The sequence below is a fragment of the Myodes glareolus genome, chromosome 1 (genome assembly GCF_982192425.1).
Source record: "Myodes glareolus chromosome 1, mMyoGla1.1, whole genome shotgun sequence".
NCBI classification, from domain to species: Eukaryota; Metazoa; Chordata; class Mammalia; order Rodentia; family Cricetidae; genus Myodes; species Myodes glareolus.
The window spans coordinates 34,148,025-34,168,885 of NC_142026.1; the positions used below are offsets into that span (position 1 = coordinate 34,148,025).

Sequence of the window (20,861 nt, forward strand, 5' to 3'; positions counted from 1 at the left end):
ACATAGGGAGAAAGTAACATTTAGGGAGAATGTACTCTTGTACATAACTAGGTCATACATACATATGAGAGAATTTTAAACACAGTACAAAGATATACTTACAAACCTCTTTCGACCAACAATGTAATAACAAGAGCACACTTTTCCTCAGATGCCTGGGTAGTGTGTACAAGATCTGATTATATCTATATCAGGTCACATAGTATGAACCCCGTTTAAAGAGCAAAGAAAACAGTCATTTTCTCCAACAGACTAGAAGAAATAAAACAGACTGAATCTACCCAGTGCCAGAGTGGTGAAAGGTAGGAAACTTCGACTCCCTATACATTACAATTAGGAAGTTCAGTCAGACAACATTCTGGAGCAATTTCAGTCATCCTAAAGACATTTTAAACATGTATGTCTGCTGACCCAGCTTCAGTTTTTCAGAAGTTATCCTGTGGAGAAACTTACAGTACTGTACACAATATATTCATAGTAATTGTGTGATATCAATTTGGAGCTATCATAAACACTGCCATAACCACATAAAGCATAGTCACAAACTGTCAGAAGAATATTAAAATGTTAGGTTTATGTGCATACTGACATCACAGATATTCACAATACACTAACATAGAAAAACATCTAACACTACTTCACATACAGATGTGGACACAGGGAAGACACACACCTCCATCTCACTGCAGAGTGGGAGGCATACCTACATACCAGTATCTACTGTAGCCATTCCAGTCTACACAGCTTAACTTTTTCTTACAATCACCATAAACCATTTCTTTAGAACAATCAATACACGAACAACTGACTCAATAAAACCCTCCTACCTAAATAAAGCCCAGAACCCTGACCTCTGAAGCTTTCAGACAAACAGATAATGCCCCAGAGAAGTGTGTGAGCACTCTGCTCCCAGCAGTAAGAGAAGAAAGAGCCGAGACTCTCCCTAAGCCTCTGCCTCTATCCAATGGAGCATGCTCAGAAATAGGGTGACAGAACCTCAAGCATCCATCCTAGCTAGCATCTATCCAGCATCCTGTGTGTACCCAGGACAGATACTGACACCTAAAGCTCTAAAAGTAGCCAAAGGCAGCCGAAAGTTCTTCAGGAGGTTAGGGCTCTCTACATTTACCATGGATAGTCTTTGCTACTTTCTAAGTACAAATCTTATATGTATTTGTTAAGGCCCAATTTCTAATCCTGTTCTGCCCTTCCAGCACCTTGACCTGAGACTAATCCTTTGACCCAGCATTTCCGAAGGCATTTAGGGCTATTGAGAATCAGAAAGACTTGTGAAATGTTTAATATGGCACCAAAGAGCCAGGCAGTGGTGGTGCATGCTTTTAATCCCAGCACTTGGGAGGCAGAGGCAGGCAGATCTCTGTGAGTTCGAGGCCAGCCTGGTCTACAAGAGCTAGTTCCAGGACAGGCTCCAAAGCTACAGAGAAACCCTATCTCGAAAAACAAAAATCAAACAAAAACAAACGAACAACAACAACAAAAAAAATGGCACCAAAGAAAGCAAGCTAAGACACTGGACTGGCTGTGTGGAACCAAGGCTTCACCCTACCTGGGGTCACCCCAGCAGCACTGCCCCTCACTTGGCTCCGACAAGAAACTCACTCTGCAAGTTATCTGCTGATGTTTACCCATCACATACTCAAACACAATTCTTTTTCCTGGTCATCAAGGAAACTGCCTGGGCATGCAAACCCAGAGCATCCTCTGAATCTCCAGGAGGTCTACAACAGCCCCTTGAGCCAAAAGACAAGAACCCCAAGTTACTAAACATTTGGTGATGCTGCAAACCAACAGCAACAGGAAAGCAAAATCTAAAGCAAAACAACAGGCTGCAGTGGCAGCAGCAGCACATCTGTAACAGGAACACTAGAAACTAAAGATACAGGCCTTACCTGGATGGCTTTGGGAGCTCATTGCTAGCAGCGTCAGCGCCTTAAGTTCAAAATGGCTCAAAATGTCCACGTAAACAGTAGCTCCAACCAGCTCCAAACTTCCACCAGCACATGCAAGCACAAAACCGAGGTTGCTCGGGTCCCAGCTGCGTAAACTCGAAGTCTCACTGGTAGGGTCTTGTTAACCAAGTAATCCACAAGAAGAGCAGATGTTGTCACCTGGCCTTACAGAGATGAACCTGCATGGTCAGAGAAGAAAGGAGCCCTCAGTTGGGATGTGATCATTACCTAACTAAAGGAAAGGGTTTTCACTCTTTTCTTTGTTTATAAACCCAAGAATCAGAAAAAACAATTCACACTAAACCATTTCTATCAGCATGAACCACTGAGGTTTGTCAAAAACTACATGTGAGCAAAACAACATCAGTGAGCAATGTTCCTCATCACTGCTGCACTGCTGACATCACAGAATGGCTGCGCAGTGGCTGGGTTGTGGAGCTTACGCTAATGGAAAAACCCAGCAGTATCCCTGACCTCCACCCACCAGAAGCCAGTAGCATCTGTCAATTATGACATCCAGAAAAGTCTCGAGGGGGGGGGGCGCAAAATCAACTTCAGCTAAAAGTCTTATCTAGCGATATCAACCACTCTTCCAGAAACTTCCCCACCATCAGGCTTTTGGGAGGAAATAGTATAGAACTTTGCCACTGATAGAAATTTAATCCACGTTGCACTATTTTGTACACAGGGAAAAATGCCACTGCCCCACCTTGCCCTTCCACTGACAAGCGCCCATCCAGACTTCTCTGCACATAGCTGCTACCATAAACTTTAGTTCAAATTCCATAACTTACCTCCCATGTGTCCATCTTTATAACTACATTTTCAGAGGTTTATAAGGAATGCATGGTCATGTACAAGAGTACCTGAACAGCACCTGGGGAACCCCCTTCCAAGAGTCAGGTGCAAGGTAACATCCAAACTCAGACCCTTCCTGCTGTACTTATCTTTCTCAACCTTTGCCCATAGGAACCACTGCCCAGATAGCAACCTACTCCCCGGCTGCCACTTTGCCAGGTCACTACACCACTTGACAAATGCTTATGAAGGTTTGAAAAGACTGCAGGCTTTAGGGCACTGTCAAAAGCCATGGATTTAACAGATTCTCCCCCGACCAGACTTTTCCACAACCCAGTCACTTCAGAGAAAAACCAATGAATGCAACCCTCTACCTGACTAATTCTAATTCTAGTACTTACTGAAGCATCTGTCTATATCTATCTTTTCCTTTAAGAATGTGATGAATCCTTTTGTTTTTTGAGTGTTTTACTATATAGACCGGGCTGGTCCTGCACTCAAGAAGACTTGCCTGCCTCTGCCTCTTGAGTGCTAGAATTAAAGGCATCCACTACTATGTCCAGCTTATGAATACTATTATTAAGCAAGTCAAATGTTTTCCCCCAGCTTCCTGCAACTAATCAGCTCATCATGTCAAGGGCTGTCTCTAACATGGGCTGTCCAAGGTGGTTTCCAACTTTACACTATTGCCTACAACTCTGTGGCCCCTTATCTTTATGACAGCTGATCTGCATCCAACAGTACCACGACTTTTATCTACAGGTTTAGAACTTTTACTCCTCAATCAGGACACCACTCCTTTAAAGTGACTCTGCAAACCCTGTGACTCTGAGCAACTTTGCATCCATCCTGCACAAAGACACATCTTTGCTAGGTATAAAGCCCACAACCATCCATCCTGTAACACTGTTCCCTTGGCACCATGGAATATCCTAAGGCCAGCTACCCCAGAGTTTCTGTCTATGTAACTTTTAGGGCTGGGTATTGCTAGTGTCATTTTCTTCTGCCTACATGCTACCATGACTTTTCTTTAGTCTGGGAATTTAAAAATATTGTCAGACGGTGCACTGCTAAGTGTCTCTTGATTCGTTTTGCTCACAGCAAGACCCTTTGAATACATTTCCATCTTCTTGCTCTGAAAAATGCTCAGTCACCCTTGATTATTTTTATTCAACTCATTCTGGCTTGTTGAGAGATTCTATATGCTGCTGGACTCTCTCCACAGATCCCACCCTCTTGCCTCAGACACATCTGTTGTTGATTCTGCATTCCCAGGCGGCCTCTCTGGTACACTCCGCATGTGACTCCTGAGATCTTCACAGAGTCCGCTTTCTTCATTGTGGTCATGATGCCATTCAAGGAAGCTTTAAACATTGTTCTCCACCACTTCCCTTGTGTATGTATCTTCACTGTCCTGATCCTCTTCCTGATCACCCCCTGCCCACCCACCACACGCACCTTCATTTCTTGAGTCATGGATAGCTAAACTTCCAAAAACCTTCCTTCTGACTAAGACAGGAATCATGTTCTGAGATGTGTTCTAAGGTATTCTGGAGCATCTTGTTGACAGGCCCCACATGGGGACTGTGGTTTATCCTCAAAGAACAGACCCTCCAGACCAGAGTACCATCAAAGCCCACCCTGCCATTCCTACAGGATAGGTCAGCTTCCCAGATTTACAGCTCCCACCCACGGCTTCCAGAAAGCTCTCTCGGCATCACTGATGAAGAGGAGCCCCTTCTAACAGAACCCAAGAGTTTTTGTTGTGACACAATATCTATGTTCTGAGAGGACTCATAATTAGCAAAACTGAACACTAGAAAAACCAGGGCTTAGAAGAAGAGGAGGTTCATAACCAATACACTACAAAAATGCATTAATAAAAACATCACAGTTCAAAAAAGACACTAAATAGTCCTAACAAAATGCAAAATTTTAAGATTTAAAAACAGTGACAACAACTAATTTAAAGGAGAAAATGTTTCTGAGTTTGGGAATCAAGGACAACTAAGCCCACTCTCACCTGTATCTGCAGCCTCATCAAATTGTCCAGACACTCCATTAAGGGACAGAGCTCAGACATATTAATAAAAGAGTAATTTTTTGTACCAGATAGAAAGAACCACCATGAGATGGGATTGGAAACGGTCTAGAGACAGAAGGTCATTCATTTTAAGTAACATCAGTGTTCCCCAAGCAACAGAGGCCCAACAATGTGCTACCTGCAAGAACACATTTTCAGTATAGGCACAAGCCACATAATGACGTAAGTGTCAACAACAGACTGCATACAGCAAATACAGCAGTGATCACATTAAAAAGGATCACCATGTGACACTGTGGTCACTTAGTCTGTGTAATAGTCACACAATGGCAATGATGACAAAACTACACACAATACATTTCTTCACAGAGCTGAGCTTGACTATGAAGTCACAAATAAACTAAAGATAGGAAAAGATCTATCACACAAGTCGTGCAGGCTAGCCACCACTGTCCAACTGACTCCACTTAGAATCCCCCAAGAGAAGATGAGCAACCCCTCTGTGTGTCTGTGAGGTCCTTTCTATAAGGAGGAACTGAGTACTAAGTGCCATCTCGAATAAAGGAAGCATCACCCCATAGACTGAGAGACCCAGAGTATGAAAGGGGGAACTGGAAGAGCAAGCCCAACACCAGCAGCCCACCTTTCTCTGCTTCCTAGCCCCCCTGGCCTGACGCTCTACCACACCCTCTGAAACCATAAGCTAACATAAATCCCTTACATCTGTCAAGTCCTTGATCACAACAATGATAAAAATAACTAATACACAAACACTAACCCAGAGCAAACTGTGAAAAAGACATTAGCATCAGACAAAATAAACATTAGGACCAAGTCATCACACAGGATACAGAGGTCCAGTTCCTAATGGCAGAAGGATCAGTAAGTTGAACAGTAAATGAAAATCACACTTTACACTAGAAGCAAAACTAAGAAAAGCATGAAGGAAATGGGCACATCTACCAGTACAGCTGAGGAAGTCAGGGACAGACACAACAGCAGAAAGAAAGCTAGCAGGATACTAGAATACATACACACACCTCAAGGTGACTCGGTGACATTTATACAATTCTATACAAAAGCACTGGGGTGCACTTTCTTCACTGTCCTTTAACACTCTGAGCAGGTACTGAGATAGAACATAAGACAAGTGTCATTAGGTTTAAAACGACTTGAGTCACATAAAATAAACTTGTTCTACTAAACTGGAATTAATTTAAAAATCACTAACAATAGAACAATGTCTTAAAAACCCAAAATATCTACAAACTAAATAACGCATTTCAGTTCCCCACACACCTGTGATCCCAGCATTTGGAAAGTGGAGGTAGGAGAATCAGCAGTTCAAGGTCATCCTCAACTACATAAAGAGTCAGAAAGCAGCCTGGGCTACAAGGAACTCCATCTCAAAATAAACAATAAAAACATTTCATGAATGAAGAAATTGGAAGGTACTTCACAATGAATGAAAATAGAAACACAATATATCAAAATATGGAATGTCGAAAGGGAAATTCTCAGCACTGAATCTCTGTGTTAAAAAAGACAGTCTTGATTCAGTGACGGTAGGCTTCACTTTAAGAAATCAGAACAGAATAAATTGAACGCCAAATAAACAACAGAAAGTCAATGGCAAAGAGTAGAAATCAATTCAATGAAGAAAAGAAAAATAAGGCCAAGATCGGTGGGGCACACCTGTAACCAGTCATTCAGGAGGCTTGAGGAAGCAAAACAATGAATTCAAGCCTGTACTATACAGTGAGCCCCTATCAGGAACACAGAAGGGAAAGAAGAAAATAAATGTGGCTGGCAAAGCTTTAGCCAGACTCATAATGAAAAACTTTATGAGTATGAAAAATTTTCATATTATAATGAAAATTTATGTTATCAAAAGGGGATGAACACAGACCACACAAACAGTAAAAGGACAAAAGGGAATCAGAGACATCTTTATGCCAAGGACTTACATAAAATTAACAAGAGCCTTTAAAGACCTAAATGTCAGGTATTTGAGAAGACAGAAACATAGCAGGGACATCTTCTGGTCCCAGATCCATCAAGTGGGCCCATCTGCAACTGTTGCCATTATGGGGGTCGGCCTGATGTTGGGTGGCACTTGGCTTCCTTCTCTTATACATGTTAGCTCAAATTCAATGCACAGGGGCACTCACTTGGTTAGTTATATTAATGAAGACAAGCGAATATTTTTCTTCTGCCCAGTATGCTAATAAGCCAATGTTAGAACTTACTCTGGTTACTCACTCGGCTCTATCCAGTCGAGTTCCATTAAACTGGTTGCTCACACTTTCTTTTTTTCCATTTTTTTTTTGTTAGCATTTGTTAATATCAAGTTAGTACTGATGCCTTAGGTCCCAAGCTAACCACTGCAAGGTTTCTGCTACTTGCCCTTTCCTCATTTTAGTGTCTTTCTCCAACACTGAGAAACCTAGCTCCTGCAACATACAGTTTACTGGTTATGTTCTCATATGCTCAAAGTAGTTTCAAAAGCCCTACACTTGACAAACAGGCTCACAAGGAGTCAGGACCATGCACTCAACACTGTGCTTCTGTCCTCAGCCTTCTGATGTCCGCCCAGACCCTCTTCCAGAGCTGTCCATGCATCACTTCAAGTCAGTGGTCTATGCCTCTGCAGGAGGGCAGGCTTTGGTGCCCAGGAGTTACATTCCTTTAGAGATTTCTCCATTCTGATGGGTCTAAACTGTTTAATAAGAAATAAAAACATATGGCTGATCCTGGTGGTGTTCACATTTAATTCCAGCACTTAGGAGGCAGAGGGAGACAGATCTCCACAAGTTAGAGGTCAGTCTGGTCTATATAGCCAGTTCCAGGAGAGCCTGAGTTCACAGTAAGACCTTGTCTCAAAAAATAAATTTAAAAAATATATATAAATTCAGAAAAAAAAACCTCTAAAGGTAATTTTAAATTTAAGATTCTTATAGAGTTTCCACATAACTGCTGAAGAACAGTTATTATGTTGTGAAATCTGAAGCAAACACAAGCAAAGCAAATAGTACAGGGAACCCAAGGAGCCAACTTCAACAATCATGAGTACTCTGCCATTCGTGTTTCACCATCATCTCTATCTAACTGTAAGTTGTTACAGGTGGGTTCATCTATAACCTAGTATGGGTTTGTTGCCTTGGGCTTTGTTGTTGTTTGTTAATGCATTGCCAAAGGCATGATGAAAATTAGCTTCAGCCCCATCTACTCAACTCTGTTACCAGCAAGAAGGTTTTCAGATTTCAACTTCCTTGTGAAAGAGGCAGAGCCTATGGGGCCCTCATCAGGGCAGAATTTGGAGGGGTCTGGAACAGGGTGTTACGAAAGACTGAGTAAGATACTCCCGCAGCAGAGTACCCTGCCTTCCATTAAGTCACACACCAGCCTCTGGAGTTCCTTCTTGGCCAAGACAGTCAGTCACTCCCCAGTGCCACTGCAGACTGTTTCAGAGTCAGAGCCAAGCTGGGTGGGCCAGGGACCATGATCCTAAGAGAAAGGAAAAAAAAAATCTGGATACAGAGGCAGAGGACTAAGGGTGACTAGAAATGAGGAGAATGTTGAGCCAGGTCCAGAAACCATGTGCAGTCCAAAAGGAAAGCCACCCGACACAGATATGGGGAACCAGACCAAGGTAGGTCAGAAGACAGCACGTAGGCCCACTGACCCAGGGTGCTCCAGGTACCACACAGATGAAAAGATCATGTCCGTAAGACCCAGAGAGAATTACAAGTACCTTCAGGACAACAATGACAGGTGTGGCCATCCTGCTAACTGCAGTCTGAGACTGGGTAAACTTATTATACAAAAACATCTCTTTCTGCATTTCTATTCGGAATCCAAACAGAATAAGCAGCACTGTGGCTTTGTGTGCTAGGTTACTTTGGTTCCTCCCTCTTGCAACTTTGAAATTCTGAAATCCCAGTTGGCTTAAACTTCACATGAAATAAAAAAGAAAAAAAAAAAAGACTTCCAATGAGCAAGTTTTAGAAGCTATAAATCTTTAAAAGGATTTCTTATGAAGTTACCAAAAAGAGTTGTGAGCCAAGAGAGCAGCATCTTCTGTCCCTCACCACACCCAGTGGCTGGTGGAGCAGTAGCAGTTAATAACACCATCAAGCAAAAAGTGACAAGAGTGCAGAGTGACAAAGGCAGATCATCTACAGAACATTGCGCTCACCACTACCAACAATGCCTCTAGACCTTCACCAGAAAAGAGACATGAAAAAGAACTGGAAGGGTGATGTCGCCATCCACACATGGTACACCTTATGCACACATGGTACACCTCATGCACACATGGTACACCTTATGCACAGAAAACGCAGAACAATTAGCCAAGAACTATTAAAATGTCTACATTAGCTTAAGATTGCAAAGTAATATGGTCAATATGCCTAAATGTTTCTACACAGCAGAGACAAAAAGAAAATCACACTGAGAAAACACTGATGATACCATCAGATTGTCAGCAAATATCAAGGACTAAATTTATCAGAAGATGTAAAGCTTATAGGCTTTACTGGAAAATATAAATATATATATAAGCAAAATTAAAAGATTTAAATAAAAACAATACTCTATGCATACGGCTTTAAAGACCTAACAATGGCTCAGGCATCGACATTTCCCAATCAACTGGTAGTCTATGCCATCACCATAAAAATTAAAATTAGGCCAGGTGGTGGTAGCACATGTCTTTAATCCCAAGCATTCAGAAGGCAGACACAGGCAGATCTCTTTGAGTTTGAGGCCAACCTGGTCCACAAAGTGAGTTCCGGGACAGCTAGGGCTGTTACACAGAGAAACCTTGTTTCAAAAACAAACAAACAAACAAAAATTAAGATTAGAATTTTTTATATATTGACAAGTTAATATTAAATTTTACAAAGAAATAGAAAGGAACTGGAAGACTTACACTTTCACTTATATTATATTGATTTATTATTTTTAAAAAGCCAAAGACATAATATTCTAGAATGAAACCAATACAAGCAAGATCATCTGATAACAGTCAACCCTAAATCCCAAGGTTTCAGCCTTTTTTAAACATAATGTTCGGGTCATGATCCACCTATCAACCCATCATAAAAACGGGATGGGTTACAGACCCAGTCCAAAAGACCAAAAAATCCAGTATTTTCATATAGTTAGAGAAATCTCCTTAGATCATAAAGTGAAAAAAAAAGTTCAATTTATCCAGACTCCACAGAAGACAGACACACAGCAGAAGCAGCCTGTCACAGAACATTCAACAAGAGACTGACACCCAAAACTCACAAGTGATCCCTATAAATCTGAAGAGTTGACAATCCCCAGCCTAGGTGGGGGAATGGGCAAATGGTAAGAACAAGCTCCTCACTAGGGTCTGTAAGCAGTCAGTCAACACATAAACAGGTGTCTGCATCTATGTCGACAGGAACATGAAAACCAAAGCTACAATAGTGCAGGACTAATTCAACCAAATGTCTAAACTTTATAACCAAAGAAGCACCAGGTATTAATGAGGACATGGAAAAAACATAACTCTCACACTCAACCCTGAGAGTGTGAAGGGCCCAAGCACCCAGGAAACAAATCCCTTGGTGATAGGAAGTAACATGCAAACCCTATGCCCCATTAAAGCCATTCCAGGGCAGACCCAACCTGTTCTCTAGTTCTGCACATGAAGACGAAGAAGTGGGATGAGAATGTTGCTCGGCTGAAGAACTAGCTAGCCTAACACGAACAAAGCCATGAACTTGATCTCCAGCACTACATAAATCGGGTGCGGTGGTAGACACCTGTAATACCAGCACTGGGGAGGTAGAATCTGAAATCAGCCCTCAGCTACATAGTAACTTTGAAGCTACATGATATTCTGACTTAAAAAATAAATATTAAAAAAACAAGGATATACCAGCATTATCTGTGATAGCCCAAAACTGGAAACCTTCCAGATGTTGGTCATATTATAGAATGCTCTACAGCAAGAATAAAACTGTACAGACACAGCCACAGACAGATTGCACTTTGCGATATTAAGCAGAAGCAGGCAGACACACATGGTTTGTACTGGGTAGTGATGTGAATATAAAATTGTAACCAGGTAATACTGCTCTAAAGCCTAGGACATCCTGGAGCGCAGTGTGGAACTATAGGAAGAACAAGGGAGTGGCTGAAGAGCTGGTAACTGCTCCCATCTATGTGAAGGCAGGCAAGGCCAATGACTGGAATGTACAACCCACATTCTTTCTGGCTGCAGTCATGTTCTCACAAAGTTGAACCTCATGAAAGAGTGGGAAATGTGGCTCAGTTCCTCAAAGGCAGCCAGCCATCTTTTGTCATAGAAGTCCAAAAGAATACCCACATGCCTATCCTGTCAGCACGTTCCTTCTCATCTGGTTCTCCAGCTAATGAATAAACACTAACAGTAGTTCTTTTTTTGTTTTGTTTTGCTTTTGGTTTTTTGGTGTTTTGAGACAGGGTTTCCCTGTAGCTATGGACCTGTCGTCCTCGAACTCACAGAGACCCGCCTGTCTCTGCCTAAGTACTGGAATTAATGCAACGCCACCACCATGCTCTGACAGTATTCCTTGCCACTACCTTCTACAATCTCCAGGTGCACAAGAAATCTGCCATTCTCCCTTGAAAGAAACCTCACAAAGAAGAGTTGAAGATGCACATGACACACAGATAGCAAGGAAAGACCTGAGTCAGGATGGTCAAAAAGAAAAAAATGAGTATGAAATCGTTTAAATGTTTTGATTAAATGCTTACTTTAATCTGAATTTTATTAATTAAAATTTAAATAAATTTTAAGAGAAAATAAACTGCTAACTGTATGATTTCTCTTACTTATATAGTAAGCATTTTAGTAAGCCCTCTTGTCCTCAGCAAATGAAATATGGACTTTAAGGTTTGGTGATTTTGTTTTATGTGTGTCATTTTGTGATAGATGGCTTCACACAGTGAAAGACTACAGATTTTTCCCCGTATTTTGTTGGGAGACATTTATATTTACTTTCATAATAGATGTCATACTTGAAAGTAATAAAATCCCATTTCACCGTGTTCTATAAAATACATGGTACTTCACAAATCCACGAGATGAGTCTGGACAAGCTGAGAAAGGCTGCACAGCCAGGCAGTGATGGCACAAGCCTTTAATCCCAGCACTCAAGAGACAGAGTCGGGGGGGTATCTCGGAGTTCAAGGTCAGCCTGGTCTACAGAGTTAGTTCCAGGGCAGCCAGGGATAAACAAAGAAACCCTATCTTGAAAGAGAGAGAGAGGGAACCAGGAAGGGAGGGAGGGAGGGAGGGAGCGAGGAAGCGAGGGAGGGAGGGAGGGAGGGCGGGAGGAAGGGCAGAGAGAAAAGGGGAGTCAGCACAGAGGGCCATGGCTCTTTCCAATGCACAAGAGATCAGATGCTGGAAGTTATGACGAAGACAGGAACAGGGGCAGCAACCTGGCAGCATCCTCAGGGCCTGACACTTTCTTCACAAAAGCCCTATGGATCCTTCTGCTGATGGCCATGTCCAGTTACTGCTACTCTACACTGAGGTTACAAATGACGAACACCACATTCTGGCCATGATCTGTAACATGTACAAACTTCTTGGTAAAACAAACTCTTCATTCAAGGCTCAACTGGATCAAACATTCAGATAAAATGATACTTGTTTCCTTTGCCTGCAAAATGAAACAATTTTGGAGAATGACTTTAGAAGAGGCCCAGATTAGCATAGGACCCTATGCATTATTCAATACCAAACTGCAACAAACAAAAGGCCAGGATGTCCCAGATAGGTGGCTGTAAAGAAAAACCCAAGAAAAACCCAAAACTTATCAATGACCCACACAGGATCCCAGAGGAGAAAGCAAATGGCTTCAAAGTCTCACTTTGGGTTTGAATGAGAATTGTCCCCCATAATCTCAGGCATTTGAACACTTGATCTCCAGTCGTTGGTGGCACTGTTTGGGGAGGTTTACGTGGTGCAGTCTTGCTGAAGGAAGTCCATCACTTGGAGTGGCCTATGAAATTAAAAGAACTATACAGCTTGCAGGTTGCTCTCTCTGCTCTGTGCAAGCAGCTTCCTGCTCCTGCTACCATGCCTGCAACTTGCTGCTATGCTTCCCCACCATGATGGACTCCTAGCCCTCTAGACCCATTAAGCCAAAATAAACTCTTTCTTCCATAAATTGCCTTGGCCAGGGTGTCTAAACGAAGAGCAGAAAACTAACTAATACATCCACTTCTATCCACTATTTTTTTTTTAATCGAGATAGGGTTTCTCTGTAGCTTTGGAGCCTGTCCTGGAACTAGCTCTTGTAGACTAGGCTGGCCTCGAACTCACAGAGATCTGCCTGCCTCTGCTTCCCAATTGCTGGGATTAAAGGCATGCGCCACCACCACCCTGGACTAGTAAACAGAGCACCATCCTGATAGAGAAGCAGGTACTTGGAAACACTAACTTGGGGTAGTATCAGACACCTGTACAGAAGCCTCACTTACAGTGTCACAGATGGAAAACAGTGACAATGAGTTCTCATCTCCAACCACACAGACACCACTTGAGTAGCAGTTCTCAGTGCCCTCTGGAGTTTCTGAGAACCCCAAGTCTTTTCAGAGGGTGGAAAATCAATTCTACTTTTTTCCACCATGCTTCTGTGATTTGCTTTCTTCAGGGTACTGTGGCACTTTCCAGATGCTATGTGAGGACAGTCAAGCACACAAGAATGAGAGTATCGGGGTCTCTTTTCTCAGCACAGCTCAACAGGCAGCCTTCATCCTGTGGGTCCCATTGGTGTGCCCTTCTACTTCAAGATGCACATGCCCATACCAGGTAGCTACTGTGCCTTAAAATATGGGCTTGTCACACAGACTTCTCCATAGCCCATTCATTCATTCAGTCACACCTCCAGAACACACCATCCAGGTGCACTCATTTCATCACCACCAACTGTATACAGACAGACTGTCCTCCAAGTGTCTTACTACCTGTGCAGTGTCTGGAGACAGGGAGAGTAGAGAAGCTCACACCTCAGTTCTACACCAGTAAGGTAGAGTGGGGCATGGGGTTGAGTGAGTCACACCGAACAGGGGTAGCCACAGCCCCTCCTGAAATGGACACTGGTTCTCTCTCTTCTACCAACCTGTGCCTAAAGCAGCCTCTAACTGTCCAGTATCTGAGCACAAGATACCGGAGTGCTCTGTATGCTGGCAGTCTGCTCCTTCCTGGCCTCTCTTGTTTGTGAGACTGCATAAGCATGGCTCCTATTTGTCAAACATTTTCGAAATTTTTCATCTACTCATTGAGTAGGTTGAGGATATTTTTGCCTGCTCTCAGTGGAATTTTTACTACACCAACGAAAGTGTTTGGGGTAGCTTACAAGACCTGAATAGATGAGAAAAAAGCCCAAAAGGCTTTGTACTCCCACCCCCAGTGAGCTACTTAAGTGTGAATCTGAATCCATCTTAGATTTATATGAACAGACAATTCACCACTTAAGTGATAACCAGGAAAATGACCAAGCAAAAGCAGAAACACTAAGACTAGATGCCACTGAGGTAGCACAGCACACAGGGGATATGCCAGAAAAGCAAGATGCTGTGGACAATGACTGACTGACATGCTCCTAGACTACACAGACAAAGACCAGAACCAAATCCCACAAAGAAATCCAGAATTAGGCTGGGTAAGTGTCAGAACCTTCAGCCACAAGGAATCAACTGAAATCCCAACAAAGGAGAGCAACAAAGGAGACAGTTGCTACAATGGAATGACTGCGATGATGAATGTGATGACGACAACAAGAGAAGGTGGAAAATGTACCCTTCAAGCAACAGAAAACAAGAGAAAAATTAAGACAAGACAGCAAAAAGCAAGCAAACGAAGTGTGGCATTGGGTTTCTGTCAGTGACTCATAGCCAGTGTGCCTGTTGTACTGGCTTCTATGAGCTGAAAGAGAATGATCTGGTTGGGCAACAAGGACAGCATGGCCACCATGGTCTCAATGCCGCCTGCTAACTAAAATGGCACTTCCCACATCATGTAGTGTGATATCCCCAAGTGTGTGCAGTCAACCAACATCTGCTCACAAAACCTCTGCGTCTGCAGCCTAAACAAGGCCCAACATTCTCCCGGTGCCTACTGGGATACTCATGAGGTTTGTGGTGGGAGACTGTCTTCTGCCGAAAGCCACACACCTCCTCAGTGCAACCCCTCCCTGAGTAAAGAAGAGCAAGTTAGCTCTTGCTCTCTCTCCACTTGGAGACCCCACAAACCACACAGGGCCACACCTTCACCAGCCCAATATCCATCATTCTGTCACTACCACCTGATAAGGGGCAGAACTGGCAGTGGGTCCCGCTAGGGCAGAAACCACATACAGAGGGAAAGATCTGATTCATCAGGAGCATCACAGACTTGTTCAGAAGCAGGCCCACCCAGTAGATCATAGGCATGATGCTACCTGACTCCCTCTTGTGTTGAGGCTATAGCAATGACTCCACACACCACACGAAGGCCACCTCACCTGCCTGGTGTCTGTCATCATTACAAAGCCTTTCACTTTAAATGAATGTTTTATGAAATGCAAAACACCTTCTCTCCCATTCTCCAAAAAGAATGAAGAAAACGTACAGTATCTCGTCTCTTCCCTCAGCCTATGTATGTGGGCCAGTGCCCTCTTGACCTGCAGTCAAGACACAGACGTGGACTAGGCTGTGCCTATGTGGTTATACCTTTACCCGAGTTGGCCACAGAAAAGTACTGCCACTGTTGTGTGTGACAGCTCCAAGACCTGTGCTCCTGGACGAAGACAAAACCCAGCAGACACTACAGTCAGGGACAGAATATCAAAGGAGCCAGACAGCGGTGGCACACGCACAACTTTAATCCCAGCACTTGGGAGGCAGAGGCAGGTGGATCTCTGTGAATTCAAGGCCAGCCTGATCTACAAGAGCTAATTCCAGGACAGACTCCAAAGCTACAGAGAAATCCTGTCTCAAAAAATCAATCAATAAATAAATAAACCAGAATATCAGGGAGCATCAAGAAGAGGCAAGAGGCAATTGTGGAGATAGGATAAAATAATGACCTCCAACAAAGAGAAGATGGAATGGAGGGCCTGAGAGGCAAAGAAGCTAAGAACCTGTCAAAGAATGGTGTACACACCCTGCCAGTCTCCACGCTGTACACATATACCCAAACAGTGACAAAAGACTACTATACTGAGAGGTTCATCTATAGGCTTATATCCTTACCTCCATGCACAAAGGACTTTCTAATGTCATCTGCAGGCCCTTGAGCTGCTTGCTCTCAGCAGCTATTCCGAGGTTTCACCTAGGGACCCAGGATACTTGTCTTTTGAGTATCCTCTTTCACTCCAATGAGGGTATGTGTGTATCCTACTCTTCTCTTTGAGAAGATTTTGCCTCTAATAAAATGGTTTTTCAGAAACAGACTTTGCAGAGCTCCAGCTCCACCCCCAAGCTCTCCATTCTCACAGAAAGATGACCTGTACCAACCCACTGATCACACGTGGGGATCTTTGGAACAACATGCTTTCATAGGGCAAGTCATGTAGTGTAAAGTGCCAAAAGCAATGAACTCCTGGGTGGAAGCAGGCAAGGAGTAGAAAGGCAGTCTTAGAGACCTGCCCTTCCTAAAGACAAATTAGAGGAGCAAAAGCTGGGAGGCAGAAAACTCCAGGAATGAAGAGAGAAAAATTGAGACTTATCATCCAAAGGGTGTAAAAGTACATAAGAAGAGTTGGGGCAAATCTGAAAAAAGTGGGACTCAATACTAATACTAGGGTCCCACTGCAGGTACAGGTATGTGAGCCCTGGTCATGACCAGGCTGCCCGCCAGAAAATAAGAAACTCATCATGACGGCAGTGTAAGTGCTGGTGATGCTTAATAAACGAGTGCTAAAATAACTGAGCAAGCAGTACCCAATCAGCCCCCACCTGCCTACAGGGCTACCAGTTGCCCACCTCTTGCAGGCTTCTCTGCAGAAGGCAGGCCTAGCACAATCCTCCAGATGTGATTGCTGCTATCCAAGAAAGCTGAATCCTTGGAGGGGGTGCCAGTGCCACAGCCTTCAAATCACCTGCTCCAGGATGTGTAGTCTATGGTCTTCTTGCGTTAGCTGCCCTCCCAGCTCATGGACTCATCACCCTCACCCTGTCTTCACACCACCTGGGTTCCATCCCCAAAAGGCCCCACAGAGCACCAGGCGGAGCTGAGTTGAGCTTGACTGGGCTGAGCCCTGAGGCAGGCTTTGTATCTCCAGGGCCATGTGATAGTTCTCCACATTGGAAACTTGAAGAACACTAGGAACCAGCTAATAGCACCTGTCTCATCATAGATCATTGAGAAAGAGCAATAATGTCTGTGAATGAGATCTGGCCCTCTCACAGGTACTAAGGATGCCAGACAATGACAAGCAATTCCCCAGGTCTAGGCCACATGGTAATTGCAGGGAGAAGACAAATGCAGATCACCACAGACTTCAGTCAGGTGATGATGGAGGAGGAGTCAATGTCCCAGCCCCTACTAGCAACACCAATTCCCACTGGGCCAGGACCAGGTATGAAAAAGGAGGGCATAACCCAGGACAGAGACAATGCAAAGTCTCAATCCTGACTCCTGAGCACCAAGGCCAACAGTTGAGTTTGATTCATGTAGAGAAAGAAGGCAGACAGCCTTATCAGGTTTGAAGGTTTGGACTTTGTCAGCAAGGACTAACGGTAAAAAGGTCCAAGTTCTGCAGTGACTCATGGATCTTGTTCCCCAAAGGCCTCTAGTCAATTGCACAGGTACAGACTCACGCATACACACATGTAGACACTAAATGTACTTTGCAATTAGACAATGTTACACATTATTAACCACTAAATATAAATACAACACTTACAAACATTGGTCTCATCCCATCTTGTGTTTGTTTGTTTTGGATTGAGCAAGTGTTTGAGCTCACCATGGGACCAACAAAAACCTTCATTTTATAAAAGCCGCTCATCTTTCAACCCTATAACAGCATGTATAGTTTGAATTCTGAGAATATTCTGCATTTGGTTATGACTGTGAATTGATGCTACTGAACAGTACACTTACAGATGGTTAGTCAAGTTTCACACTTTTTAATTTAAAAGGCTACACACAAATCCAATAAATTGTCAAGTTACTTGGTTACATGGGTTCATTCCTTCTATGTCCCCTCCATTCAAAGCCATGCTGCCTGTCCTCTTCTACTTAGCCTTTATAGACCACTTCAGAGAACAAGGAAAGGCACTGATGTAAACTTCCCAGTGCATAGTGATGTGCACCTTCATTACCACCTGCAGGATGCCAAGAACAGAAGCTGTGTTCACATTCCAGCTACTGGTAAAATAACTGGTGACAAACAGTAGTCAACACACAACTTCAGAACATGTACATGTATTTACAGAAATTGGAACTGTCACTCACACATGGGAGAAGCATATCATGTCATAGTGAAGGAAACAACCATGGACTCAGTGTGACATGTCACCTACTGACTGCCTTTCTTCCCCACTGCAATGAAAACTGCAGCCTGGGAGCTGCAGGGCAAGACCAGGGACTCTCAATGCATTGCTTTGTATACTCTAAAAACACACGACAGTTGAGCAGTCCTTTCACGCTGTATAGTTATCACCACACAAATAAGCCTCTTTGTTATCTCTAACGATCTGTCTGCTCTGCTAAGAAACTGAAGTTCTGGGGAATCTAGACCCATCTTCCAAAGCTTAAAGTCAAAAATTAAAAGATCAGAAAAGAAAGGGATAAAGGTACACTTCATTCAAATGCAAAATATGTAAATGAGAGCTGACTTCATTTCCTCGCCCCCAAACTAGAAATGACGTGTGTAACTTACCCCCAAGCGGTTTAGTCTCTCTGACTGTGCAGCTGATTCACCCTCCACTACTGCAGTGTCCTTTGTTTCTCATGTTCAAGAAGTGTTCATATCAGGGCTTTCTGGGCCAGTACTGGCAGCATTTGAGTTAAGTGGCAGTGGCAGGGGCAGGGTGGGAATGGGGGTGTATCCTGTAGGTACTGCCTTAACCCAGTACCACAAGCACAGCTTCTTATAACAACCCATACCATCTTCTTCACTGTCAAATGGCTCCTGGGGAAGGATGGGTCAACAAACACCCAGGGATGAGAACCCTCCAACATACTCAACCCTGAGTGATTCAAGTCACCACACCGTCTCCAACAAGACTGGCTCACATGCTCCATAGCAATGGAAATCACATAGCCAACAGTATCATATCACTGTGGTTTCAATATTAGGACCCCAGCTTCCTGCACTCTTTCAGTCAAGCACAGAATCCCACCACTGGCAGCTGGCTGCCCAAGCTAGGCAGGGTGTGCACCCACGGAACAGATTAAAATTAGGCACCCTAATTATTAAACTGTAACTGTAAAAGCCGGGAATACCATTTTTTAAATGAATAGGAGAATTAATGGATTTCTTCATTTGCTCGCATTTGTGCTACTCAGCCTGTCTTTTATTATCAAGGCAGTCATAAAAAATGCTTCTGCCACATATGCAAATTAAATCATTAGTATTTTCCCAATTACAGTAACTGCTTATTTGTATTGCTGATCTAGTCTTTCAATTTAGTTCCCTTAATATTAATGATGTTAGAAATGCTTTAATAAAAATACTCAGGCAATCAAAAACAAAATTCTTATTATATACCTTTCTGATCATGTAAATGGAGGACTACCGAGTAGAAACCTGGATGATTCACCTCACAGAAACTGAGGGTAAACCCCAAGAGTTGTAGGGCCCGCTCCTCTATGTAGGTTTGCCCACTCCTCCAAAGAGAGGTGGGCTAGAGCATCCCAGACACAACCCGACCTAAGTGACAGTTTCTACTTTCTCTAAAGACAAATGAAAGGTACCTCTGAGATTAATATACCCATGCTAAAGGCACCTATCTAACAGTACACTCATCTTGCTCTGGTTTCCCCAGTACCCAGAAGACACCTGGGTCCTGTGCCACCCCTTCCCAAATGCTCCGGAAAATCCCATATCACTGTAGGTCCAGCACTGCCTCTCACTAGTGGGTCCTGGCTCTGCTCTTCCAGTAAGAGGTTCAGCCTTGTACAGACCTTTGTCTGCCACAAACTTCGATACAGAGTATGAACAAGATATGAGCAAACTGTGAGTCTGGAATCTGTGCAGAGATTGTGTCAGACCTAGAAAACTCATCTAACCGTGGTCAGGTAGGCGCAATCCTCTCTTAACCAAGTGGAACCAAGAATGAGTACCTTATAACTGAGCCTTCCAAGAATCTCAGAGAAATCCACGTCAAGGACACGGTCCATGGGCAGGGCAACCAAGAAAAGTTCATCTCCAAACCCAATACACTGAAGGACTGGGCAGACAAACAGTCTTCCCTATTCTGATGAAAGACAACCCCACCCCATTCAACTCACAATGCTCCTCTCAGATGGCAGGACTTAGAGGCTGACCCATACAAGAGAGAGGAAAAGAGACAGACAGGTACAGAATGGAAATAAGAAAGAAAAGATGTTGGGGGAGTGGGAGGGAAATGGAGGAGGTGGAAATTTTTAATAAATACATAAATAAGAAGAAGAAGAAGAAAAAAAAGAAAGAAAGAAAGAAAAGAAAGAAAAGAAAAGAAAAGAAAAGAAAAGAAAAGAAAAGAAAAGAAAAGAAGATGCTGGTAAGTCCATACAATTCTGCAGAGTGTGCGGAAAAATCTAACCCCTGGGTAAGCATCACCAATTGTGGCCAAGAAGGACAAGAGCAGGAACCAAGGGAGAGAAGCTGAGACACAGATGCACCTGCGTACATGCTCAAAGAGCCAACAGACACTGGTTGGTTAGCTCGCCTCTGCAGTAGCTGAGTAACGGGGTGCAGTGTTCTATCTCCTCCAACAACACCCTGGACAGGGAAAAAGAAATGACCCAGGACACCTCTGACCATGGCTGCTAAGAGCTGGTTGCATGCCAAGCCACACTGAGCCAGGCAGGTTTTAAGTAC

General features: G+C 43.4%; 1 protein-coding gene across 10 annotated transcripts in view; it reads right to left on the reverse strand.

The window, feature by feature from the left end:
- Positions 1-20,861, reverse strand: part of Hdac4 (histone deacetylase 4) — a 258,455-nt gene that overhangs the window by 223,640 nt on the left and 13,954 nt on the right. For 9 of the 10 annotated variants that reach the window (XM_087905520.1, XM_087905534.1, XM_087905529.1 and 6 more), the window contains exon 2: positions 1,911-2,149. The exons of the other annotated variant lie outside the window; for it this stretch is intronic. In XM_087905520.1, coding sequence (XP_087761646.1) covers positions 1,911-1,932 — 22 coding nt within the window. In that variant the 5' untranslated portion in view covers positions 1,933-2,149. The remainder of the gene's footprint in view (positions 1-1,910; positions 2,150-20,861) is intronic. 10 annotated transcript variants of the gene reach the window in all.